This window comes from Patiria miniata, unplaced genomic scaffold (genome assembly GCF_015706575.1).
Source record: "Patiria miniata isolate m_02_andy unplaced genomic scaffold, ASM1570657v1 HiC_scaffold_1, whole genome shotgun sequence".
Classification (NCBI taxonomy): domain Eukaryota; kingdom Metazoa; phylum Echinodermata; class Asteroidea; order Valvatida; family Asterinidae; genus Patiria; species Patiria miniata.
This window is the reverse complement of record NW_024037047.1, coordinates 37385196-37397249: the sequence shown is the minus strand read 5'-3', so window position 1 is coordinate 37397249 and position 12054 is coordinate 37385196. Positions and strand designations below refer to the sequence as shown.

General features: G+C 39.2%; 1 protein-coding gene across 2 annotated transcripts in view; it reads right to left on the bottom strand.

Annotated features, from left to right (window-relative positions):
• Nucleotides 1-219: 219 nt before the first annotated feature.
• The window catches only part of LOC119729736 (proprotein convertase subtilisin/kexin type 5-like), a 101928-nt gene continuing 90093 nt past the window's right edge, over nt 220-12054 (bottom strand). For both annotated transcript variants that reach the window (XM_038202454.1, XM_038202463.1), the window contains exons 27-31: nt 8697-8901; nt 6285-6496; nt 5507-5607; nt 3603-3780; nt 220-2179 (exon numbers count right to left, since the gene is read on the bottom strand). In XM_038202454.1, the coding sequence (XP_038058382.1) occupies nt 1884-2179; nt 3603-3780; nt 5507-5607; nt 6285-6496; nt 8697-8901 (992 nt within the window). In that variant the 3' untranslated portion in view covers nt 220-1883. The remainder of the gene's footprint in view (nt 2180-3602; nt 3781-5506; nt 5608-6284; nt 6497-8696; nt 8902-12054) is intronic.

Here is a 12054-nt window from a genome sequence, read left to right as displayed (position 1 = left end):
AGTGTCGGCCTGGAGTTACAGTTTCGAGGAAGAAAACTGCTGTAGAAACAGATTTGAAATGATTTCTGATATGTGGGTAGGTTTCATAAAAATAACTTATTTACAAAATGTTATTATACGCCAATAACTAGTCAACCTTTTTTAAAACGGGGAGCAAGAATGACTCCATCGCATCTTGTGTAGAACTACCTTGCATGTGATATTTCTTAAGTAGAGTTATGTTTCTTGCTAAAGTTTGTGTTTCGTCTGCACACAGGAAATTGGTTTTGCACGTTTTTGAATGACTGGTTCATCAAGCGGTAAAAACAAACATAAACTAGAGGTTCACATTTGGTGTTACAAATGCAGAGTGGTTGGGTAGACAACTATTTCATTAGACTTTGTCCAGTTAAGTTATGAATATATTTATGTTAGAAAAAAGGATATAGAGCTTTAACATTTGGTAGTTTTGATGCGTCTTAGCAAAATCAAAGTTAGAATGCGTCTTAGCTATGATCAATTTTAGAACAGGGACTCGTCTTAAGTCCCAAGACGTCCAAAGATAAGACGAGTTTCGTGAAATCGGCCCCTTAATCAGCCCCTGAACCCAAACCCAAAGGCATAGGTAGACTTTTGCAAATGAATCTTGTTCCTATTTGAGCCAGGCTTACTGTGAGCATGAAGGTCATTCCATGCAGACTGCCTGCAGGTGGATGTCCATCTAAGATTTGGAGGGGACTTGAAAAAAAAACACATTCCACAAGTCCTTTGTGAGAATTGGCCTACTGATAAAAAAGTCACACCCCAGTTTGCTGTTGCGTCAGTTACATGTGCATATTTATCATTATTCCCCAATATCACCGCACTGCACTTACTTGAAAATGGTCAGTGGGGTGAATGAAAGCAAATTAATATTTCTGGAATTAAAAAAATCTAAAGATATCTCTTTTCCCAAAACCAATTTTAAAATGAAGAATTTGAGACATTATTATTTTTTTTTTTTAGATACTATACAAATAATGACTTATTTCACATCCATCCAATGGTAAGAATAATTTCATGAGATGACAGATGGAATGTTCCATTCCACAAGGTGAAGCCAAATTTGTGGAATGTTCCATTCAATCCATCACCTCGTGAAAGGTTCTTTCCATTTGCATGAATGTGGAATGTTCATTATTTGGAAAGACAGGGATTTATTCAGGCGTTGTATCAAGTATTTTAACATATAAAAGTATTAGCTACAGGGGTAAAGGACAACCTGGTCAACTACTCATCCAGGAAGTGTAGTTTATACATTTTTCTTAATGGACCTATTATCAGACCCTGACCGGCCACCCCCCCCCCCAAAAAAAATCCCCCGAGTCGTTGGTCAAATCTATTAAAAAATTAAAGATATGCACCTAGTGCATATGTACAACTAAACCTTTTTGAGTCTCCATGGAGCCTCCAGGGTGTTCCAAAAATTAAAGAAAATAATAACTGTTGTCGGTGTAATTTTGGGGGGAAGATCTTTATATCAAGGGACTTTCGATAGCAGATTTATAGAAAATGTATTGCATTTACTGCTCATATCATTTCTAGTTGAGTCCCGTGTGACAATTTTAAGGTAGGCTTTCAAGACTAAAAAGAAAAACTTAGATTGTAAGGTAAGGACCTTACAAACGACTTGGAATGATAGCAAATTTTCACATGGTTGAATGTGATTCACGGGAGTATTTTTTTAAACAGTTCTTCCAAATCTGAGTCTTTCACCTGACAGTTCTTGGACAGTTGGCACAGAATTAACCCACAAAAGATCAAAACAAGGCTGGCCAAGATCTTTGATATATTGACACATTTCATAAGAATGGTGATTTTTGAAGGGATGTCCTTAGGATGAACATGATATTCAAATCTGTGGTCTAGATGTCACCTTCGCTGTCGTCAAAGTAGTCATCTTCATCACTACTAGGCAAGGCATTTTGTCTGAGTGTGATCTTGGGCTGCTCTCCTTTGTTGCTGTAGAATGCTGGTAACTGCTCATACGTGTTCTTCCAGCAGAGCTTCTTACGTGAACGTGCTTGCAGGAGGCCAAAAAACAGGCCGAAGACAGCCAAGACCAGGAAGCAAACAAAGACAATCGCACCATGGTTAAGCTTGGGCCCGACCACAGGCTGCTCACTATTGTCATTGCCTTGTAATTCCATGCACTGCTCATCTGTACAGATATCAATTTGTTGAAATGAAAATTTAGAATGCAATATAATGATGAAAATATTTAGAAAATACACTTAAGCATACACATTGTGGACATTTTGACTGGAGGCTAATCTTAAGTCATGTGATAGAGCAATTAAGTTTAATGCACTTTCATTTCACATTTCATGTTTAATTTCTGCACATTTGTTTGTAAAGCAAAAACAGAGTGGGAAAACTGCAAGAAATGTCACCAAATGACTATACAGGGGGGGGGGGGGGGAAACGGAGATATTATTGCTAATTGGAACAGAAGTAGGGCACATGTGAATCAAAGGGAGATATCCTCTGTTAGGGTTGAATCTCCTCTTTAGAATGACACCCTGGTCATGTCATTACATTTCATGGTTGACTGAGCTGTGACCGTCATACCAACGGACAACCGATGAGCAACCAACGGGCGACTCAAACATTCAACCATAGTTTGCATGTTATTTGCCTACATTAAACAGTTTATGTTGCCACTTTTACATCAATCACATTTCTGCAGTGCAGAAGAGAACCGTTTGCTGAAAGCTGGCATCACATGACCACAATATCCAATTTGTAAACACATGTAATATGGTTTATACAAACACTGCTGATTCATTATTCTATTTTACATGTATAATACAAGCCAGCCAGTTTAACATTTTTTTATTTAGAAATACAGAGAGCATTTTCTAGTTTGATATTCAGTGGTCATTCAAGAAGATTATTGAGTATTAGGCATTCTGACAAAAAAGCATTGTATACGTATTAACGAGTCATTCTGTGTCAAATAATTGCACTTCCCAAGGTCAACCTAACAAATGTTCACGCAGCTCATTGATTCACACCGTGTGCGGTCAATTTCTGCTGCATTTTCTGCCTTACAACTCTGTGAGGCAAATATCTGTCCGGTTTAATCATTTTTGCCTTGGGAGGCAAAAACTTCACCGGTGCGAGCAACCTGAGCTACGTGCTGAGCCAAAAAATTCACTAGCTTTTCTTTTTCTTCAACATCACATTTTATTAGTTTTCTCTTTTACATGCTTGGTTATGTTCACACTTTATCAGAATTAAATCAGCATCAAAACAATTATAAACTTTCACATAGAAAAATCTTGGTTAGATACAGTTTGTCTTAACATCTTCCTTCAGCATGCGTGCCACCATTTTGAACAAGACACGTGATCATGTCTATGCCACAGAATCGTCATGACAACAGTCAATCGGCTAAATAGTTGTACTATGAGTATGGTTGCGGTTATTCTGTGTTGAGATGCCACTTGTTTCACAATAATCTCACGATTTTCCAGTTTTGTGGCACGGCATGTTTTGTGTGCTTGTTGCAAGTGGAATCGGGGATGACCTAATGCCGGTTTCAAATTTTATATTTCTTTTAAAATTATTAAAAATCTTACCCTTGTTACACTGACAGCAATTTGCTTCATCTAAGCCTTCTTTACAGCAACTCAAGCATGTGTAGTGTTCATCATCTACTTTGGATAGTGACTGGCCACTGTGACAAGCAATACAGTGCTTGTCAGTTGCTCCATAACATTCCTGGCATTTTGGGTCACAAGGCATGCAATGCTGCGTCTGGAGGAAAAGAAATTATGCCGGTAAAAGTAAAACAGTGCCAGATATACTGTAGAAAACATTTCATGCATTTAGCCTGCGGTATCAGGTTAATTTTTTAGATTTTAATGCCACTTTTGTTAAACCTTTCTAGAATGATGTTTTCAACACTGTAAGCAAACTCCACCCCCATTAGCTGATTGTAGTCTTGGGTAAGGTGACAAATTACAACAGATCACTTAAAACAGCTCTCATGTAAAACAACGACACAAATAGGCACTTTGGTGAAGAGCCACTTTTACAGAATATCTGAACAGTCTTTGGGAACAGGTCTTTCATGCAAAACAAGTAACTTTTTTTTTCAAAGTTACTCAACTGAGCAATGAAAAGTGATTAATCCAGCATTAATTATTATGAAGGAAAAAATGTACATGAATTATAGACAAACCTAATGAGGTCAATATTTTGTGAGGTCCCTTTTTGCAGCAATCACAGCTTGGCATCTTGCAAGCCTATATATTGTCTATATATTTGTCAATCTCTTCAAAGCATGTCATTCCATCACTTCTGAAGTTCAATCCAAAGACTTTCTTTGAACGTTTCTTTCAATCTGTCAATTTCACGTGCCAATAGGGTCCCATATTTGTTCAACAGGGTGCAGGTCGGGACTTTTGGGGTGGCCATTCCATCATATTCAACTTCCCAGCTGCTTCTTTTTGGTGTGGGTAATTCCAACAGTAGTAAGAGGTATGTTTTGGCTACCCCTACACTACTAGTCGGTGTCTCTAACAAGCAGGTTTTGTCCACTGATCCATTTTTTTTTTTTGGTAAATAAATCACCAGTTCCTTCCGTATAAATTGCAGCCCAAACCATTTCCACCACCTGACCACCATGCTGTTTGACAGTAGGACAGTTGATTTAATCAGCTATGAGCCTTGCACTATTCCTCCTTCACCATACACTCTCTGCTTGCTTCCGAATAGGTTGAGCTTCGATTCATTAGTCCATAGGACTTTGTGCCAATCATCCCTACTCCAATGTTTACATTCTTCAGGAAACTGATGTTTGCAAGAGATCCACAAGACATCAACCCAAAATCTCATAAAGGCCAGGCAAGAACAAAATTGTGGAGCTATGATATCTGAATTAAAGTACCTGGGACAGGAGGCTGATTAAGACATTGCTTGGGAAGTGTCATAGCACTTCATGAAAACAGCCCAGGATAAGTGACACAAGCCAGCAGCTGAGCATTTCAATCTTGTACAAGTTTCCTTTCATGACTTGTTTACATATATTAAAGCACAAGTGGCATAAACCCAGACAGTCCAATTGTTCATGTTCACTATTCTCCTTAATATACATTCTACTAATTCAAGAACATGTATCAAGTACATGTATGCCAATGACAACAAATTTCTAGTTTTAGGATAGTTTAAGCACACAACAGTTTTGATAAATGATGTTTCAAAATGTGTCACTTGTTTGTCACTGCTCGACTAAAAAGAGCACGGCCAAATTTCATGGCTTTAATATGACCATTAGTGAAAAATTCCTGCTTACTGTAGCAAAAAAATGTGGCCTTACAGTAAGCATATTTCCCTGCTTACTGAGGAATTATACTTGCAAGGTTAACACAAATTTTTTTCTGCTACCTTTGTTAGCAAAAAATAGTGAGGATAAGTGTGGAATTTTTGGTTAGCAGCCCCATGAAATTGGGCCCAGGTCTACACTGATAAAAGCACTTACATGATTGATATAGTAGGTGCCAAGGTCACATCTGCTGTAACACACATTGTCTTCAAGTTCATAACCCTCATGACAAGACAGACAATTGAAGGGGCCCATGTCTAACAAAAGGGAATGAATATAAAAACGATGGAATTAATCAAACATATAATCAAATTAAAGTCAGATGGCTATTTTGATACAAATATGCATTTGGTTCATATTCAAAGCGTGCTTGCTTTTTCCTAACTCTTCTCTCTAGAACAGAAGTCAAGGTAAGTTGAAACAACTGCAATGCAGTCTGCAATCCAATCTGGACAGCACACTGCCAAATTGGGTCAGAAAGAAATTAGTTATTGGAACAAAAATCACACCCTAAGTATTTTTATCATAGAAAACTTAAATACTATGAATGTTGAATTAAAATTTGAAACATTTGTACCAATTACATACATTTGGATTAAAAAATAGCAGAAATTATACTGTTTTTGACCAAGCATTGGCAACAATGTGAAAAGTGCCCTCTCATTGTGACCACAGCACAACCAAATAACATCATAATAAAAAGTATGGGCCAACCATCATTTCTGCCAAACATTAGGTAATCAACTCATGAATATAAACTACAAATGGAGTGGAAGAAGGACGCTGCTTTCCTCCATTCCCTACCCTGATCTGGTTTAGCTTTGAAGTTATAGTTAGATAAGTGCAAAAGTGTTAGTCCTAGAACCATCTGGTTTGATGGTTTTTTAGCTGTCTGTAATTTACCCTAAACAATGTGCCAACATTGTATTCTCACCATAACAGGTCTTGCATCTGACGTGGCATGGCTTGCACACAGCACCAAAGTCCAGGGAAAGGTAATGGTCCAAAGGGCATTCATCCACACAAAGACCATCCAACAGTTTTTTACCATTGGCACAGGTGATGCACTGGTTGTCCCCATTACCCCAGCATGATATGCAATCAAAATGGCAGGGCTGGCAAACTGACTGCTTTCCAGGGTAGTTCCTGGGAAAGAGGTGGAAGGGAAGACAGAAAGTCAATAAAAGCAATTCTGCATCCTGAAGACATTCTGCTGAAAAGAACAAAGAGCAACGAGTCCATCCTGACACTGCACACTCCTTAGACCAGAAATTTAACATTAATGGGCCAAGGAAATATTTATATTTTTGGGGGGGGGGGGGGGGGGGGGGGGGGGGGGGAAGGGGTGTTTCTCATTTGACGCTTGGGTGCTGTTCAAAATAATTTATAGTCACGTTTTTTGGTCATATCGATAGTCTTCAATAAGGGAAAAGTGTGTGTTCGGAAGGTATTATAACACTCTGTTTAAGACCGGTGAGAGTCTGGATGGATGATAATTACCCGAGGTGAAGCCGAGGGTAATTTTCACCCATCCAGACTCCTACCGGTCTTAAACAGAGTGTTTAATACCGACCGAACACATATTTATTCCCATTCATAAATACCTTTTCGGTCAAAGAAACAAATCTTTTCGGTAAAAAAATCAAAACAAGTCAAAAACTAGACGTTGCCAACCATTCTGTTCAACAATTTTACTTCATGTTTTACAAAACACCCCTCTGACTATAATATGGAATGCCCCTCCACAAGTCGTTTCCTTATAAGAGCATTGGCGTGCGCGTACTGCCCGATGTCGTGCAAAACGCAGCTTGGCAAGTGTAGTGTGTTTTTCGGACCATGAAATACTGATTCACTGGTAGTATCGCACATGCATACGTGAGGAATGTGAACGTTCAACCAATGAAACGTTAATAGGCACCGGATTTCATGGGAGTCCAAATTTCATGTGACACTAGAACAGTGTTAAGACCTACTAGCCATGTCTTGATTATCCGTTTAAACCCGGCCACGTGACAGGCTCTCGACCAATAGGAATGCGTAAACTGTCTTAGGTATTTATGAATATACGTTAAAAGTGACTTAAAATACTGACTTCCAGTCCATTCTTCCTTTTTTTATATTTCTTCATCCGTTCTCTTGTCCTCCTGGTGGGGGGGGTACAAAATCGCCCTACCCCCTACCCGTTGCGCCACATTGACAGCAGATCGGGTCACAACATGATGCACTCACCTCACAAAGTGGTGGTCACGTCCACTATGACTTCACATTCAATGAATCTGTGTCCCCCACCATACACCCCTTCCGTTCACTAAAAAATGATATCTCTGATGAGTGTTTTACCCAAACCAAATCCATTAGAAAATCGGCCATTTTTCTATTGGGGAGGAGTGGCCATTGTCACTGTTGCCAACCGGCCTGTGGATGGGGATGGAAGCAGAAGGAGGAAACTGGGCAAACACTGAAACAAATACTGATATCGTACGAACAACAATGAAACTGCCTCTTAATTTAGATCCACATAGGCACACTCAGCCATCCAATGTCACTGACATCTGGCATGTCAGCAAAGGAACATACTTTGCAAGTTGGAACTCTTAACACCAACAGTAACATGTCTTACTTCACTGATACATGAACGAATGATGGAGGACATTATTATGAATTAAAAAAAAGGACAGGGAATTTGAAAAAAAACTTTACTCCAATGCATTGCAAAGCAAATTGTGCTCTACTTACCATGCTTGCATAGAACTGATTACACCACCTCACCCACAGATTCTGTGTCTTGATTGGCTGAGAGCGAGTCACATGGTAATTTCTATTTTTGCTATGTTTCAGGGCACGGCCGAAAGTACTATACCCGTAGCAACCAAAGTACTCTACCATTAGCAACCAAAGTACGATTCCCATGGTGCAGTTTTGGTGTGCAAATGCATGCTGGTGTGCGCGTCAAGCGTTGCGCGTGGTGCGTATTGTTCCCAAGAGAGCGCGCCACAGAGTTGGGGTCAAACATTTCCTGAAGGGGTGGTTTGGAAGAGAGAAATACATTTCCCACCAAATTTGTGTTGAAATTGAAGTTTCTTTTAATTGTGTTCAGATTCAAATACTTTAAAATATTAAAATCAAGCAGAATCTGTGGGTGAAGTGTTATAAAACAAATACTGAATGCTTTATCTTGATCTCGTGGTGAAGTAAAACTAGCCTCCCTTGGTGATCCATGAAGCATTTTATTTTCCCTCGGCAAATAGAATGGCCATGGATCACTTCAGGAGGCTAGTTTTACTACACCACTCGAGGCAGTCAATATTTGTATAATGTAGTGAAATGGTCTATTTCTACAGCTTACCCTGTTCCACAGTGTGCCACACACTCGTGGTCCAGACGGTACATACTGTCATGACATGTGGTGCATTCCCTTTCCAGTGGGCCATAACAGGTGTTACAACTAGAGTGACAGGGGCGACATTCAAACTCACTAGGAGAACCACTGTCATCATCAGTAAGGTAATGGTAGGTACCATCAGGGCATGTCTGTACACATCGCTGATTCCCTACAGAAAGGAAGTACATGTACATGTATAGGACAACATTCATCTAAGGGCAATTCCATCCAAGAGTTACGCGATGAAAAAAGAAAACATTCATGACACTTGAACGAAATGAAAGCTTAAAGTCCACATTTTGTAGATCTGACTTTCAAATTTAAATATTCACTGTTTTAGGGGTAAAAATAATGCATTTAATTATAAATCCTATTTTTGTTTATGTAGGGAGACCAAGTGTGTTCTCTGTTGTAATCCAAAAGTTTCGCGAGTGATTCGCGCGGGAAGCACAAAGGCAACTTGTAACAAGTTTTCTCCTGTGAGACTTGAACAGGGAAGACCACCACAAATTTGGGGCATCTATTCTCCCTTTTTGTAGGGAGCATGGCTCTGGCCATGCTCCAAATTTATATCATTTTGGAAGGTTAGTATTATAGACTCATCCCTGTGAGTACTTTAGTGTATAAGGTGATCATTTTATGAGAATATTGTGTTCATTTTGAGGCCGGATGATTCACGATCTGTAATCTGTAATGTATGTAGCCAGCCATGTGTTGACATTTGACCTTTATCCCTGTGCTATTTTATTGTGCCTTACCTTTATCATGGATTATTGCCTTGTGTAAAGAATATGATCGTCTTGATTATTGTGTAGAAATAAATTTAAATCTAAGTTCGGTAGCTCATTGTCGTCATTGTCATTGTCGTCGTCATAGGTAAATAATTTTACTTGCATAAAATTTAGAACAATGGTCCTCTTTAACTAGAGGGCCAGCCTCCTTTTGCCGTCCTGCTACATTTACAAAAATGTTAAAATAGTTGTGAAAAAGAATGGACTATTTTACCCATAAATGAAGTATAATTGACTTTAATTCCAAGTCACATGGAAGTAGGGATACTAAAATAAACTAGAGGTTGTAGGAACAACCACACGGTGTTGTTGGGCCATGGATTACCGCAAAATTTTCCACATACATCAACTCAAAATGCATGTTTTAACCCTAACCCTCCAGGGTATGTTTGCTAGAACCCTGCCAAACGCAGCAACATGCAACACTTGACTAAGTGACAAGCCTGCCAAATGTAGCAAGATGCATCAGGGGAAAAGTCTCAAGGCCACACTGCCTCAGAGTCCGTGGTCACTGCACGCAGCAGGATACAACTGTGGCATTGTTCAGTGGGACTTAGCTCTCATCATTTCAGAGCTGGCCATTCATGCACTGGTGTTGGCAGCTGAATGAATCAAAGTGCACCAGTTCTTTTCCACCTGGTGCACTGTGTTGCGTCTGGCAGGGTTAGGGTTAAGCCATGTTTAACTTAGTCAACATGCCGCTAGAGGGCGCTTTCACATTTTATGACGTCACCTGTAATATTTTTGTAAAGTACAGCCTAGGCAGAAATTCACATCGTTGAAAGCAAGTTCACATTTTTTGCCAATTTCAAATTATAAGGCACTTCCTGTTTCAACCAAGAGGGTCACATGATTTTGCACTTAATACCAAAATAAAGACCCTGCAATATTGTATCGATTGTCATAAAAAACAAAATCAAATATGTAACAGTTAATTTGATATTGATTTTCAAAGATTAAATATGGAAATCTTCATTTGCTTGTAATATGACACTTGATGACATCATTGAGACGTCATTACCAGAAACTTCCAGAGTTATATTTACTGGGCTATACATAGCCACATCTTGATTATATCTCTCATGGTTGATTTTTTAGCAATTGTTTAAGGTTTAAAGATTGTTTTAAGATGGAATTTGCATCGGGGTGATATAAATCAAACTGGGCTTTGCCCTTCAACGACGTTAGAAAGCAGGAGGTCGTGGGTTCGAGTCCCACCCGAGTGATTTTTTCTAACTTTCACTCGGGAGGTAACACGCCGAGTATACAGTTTGAAAGATTGTTTTATTTAACTTCCGGTCCGATGACGTAATCAATTTTTTTCGGGTCTTGTCTGCATTATGGTCATCATGTACATTAATTTTGAAGTGATTACCAAAAAAGTTCGCCACAGACATCAAGTGAAAATGCCTTTTGTTTTTTAACCTGCCACTAGAGGGCGCTCCAACACCTCATGGCGTCACCAAATAATTTTTTTGAAAGGTTACTACAGGAAGACACTAACATCGTTAAAAGCAAGTTTATATCTTTTCCCACTTTCAAATTATTAGGCACTTCCGGTTTCGACCAGAAGGAAGGGTCAAGTGATGTTAGGCAAACAAGATAAAATGGAGAGCATGTACTATCATGTCGATTCCCGCAAAATTCAAGTTCCGGTCTCTCACGGTTGATTTTAAATTGAAATTCAAATATTAAATTTATTATTTTTTCACGTGACATCACGTGACCCATGATGACGTCATGATGATGTAATTGTAAAAATAACAGCGTTGCTGTTGAAACCCATCAGCCAGAGTCAAGTTATCATCCGGAAACCATTAACCTTTAGGGCAATTCCACGGATACTAACTCACGTTACATTTTCGTAACGTGAGTAACCGATATTGTGCATCTTGTTTATCACACATAACACGATTTTCTGGATGTCATCTTTGGTGCTGAGGTAGGTCTAGGTCTATACTCTATCTACCATGGGGATAACAGTTATTAAACCTTTTCAGTAAGGTAATTACAGCCCAAGGAAACTCAAAAGTACATCAAAAATGTAACGTGAGTAACCGTGGAATTGCCCTTTAACTGAACATGGTGACCTTGACCTGTGACCCCAGAACCAATCTCAACATGCCTGTACTTTTTGGCAAACCCCTACCGAAGTTAGACACCAAAATTTCATTTCTAACTCAAGACCTTTGACCCCAAAACCGATCCCAAATTGCCTACTCCCAAGGGCAACCAAAATCTCATTTTCAACTCAAGTTATCATCCGGAAACCATTTACCTTAAACTCACCACAGTGACTTTGACCTTTGGACCCCAAAACCAATCCCAACTTGATTGTACCCAAGGGCAACCCCCTACCAAAGTTAGACACCAAAATCTCATTTCTAACTCGAGTTATCATCCGGAAACCATTTACCTTTAGCTCACCACGGTGATCTTGACCTTTGACATTTTGACCCCAAAACCAATCCCAACTTGCCTACTCCAAAGGAAAACCCCCTTCCAAAGTTAGACACCAAAATCTCATTAAC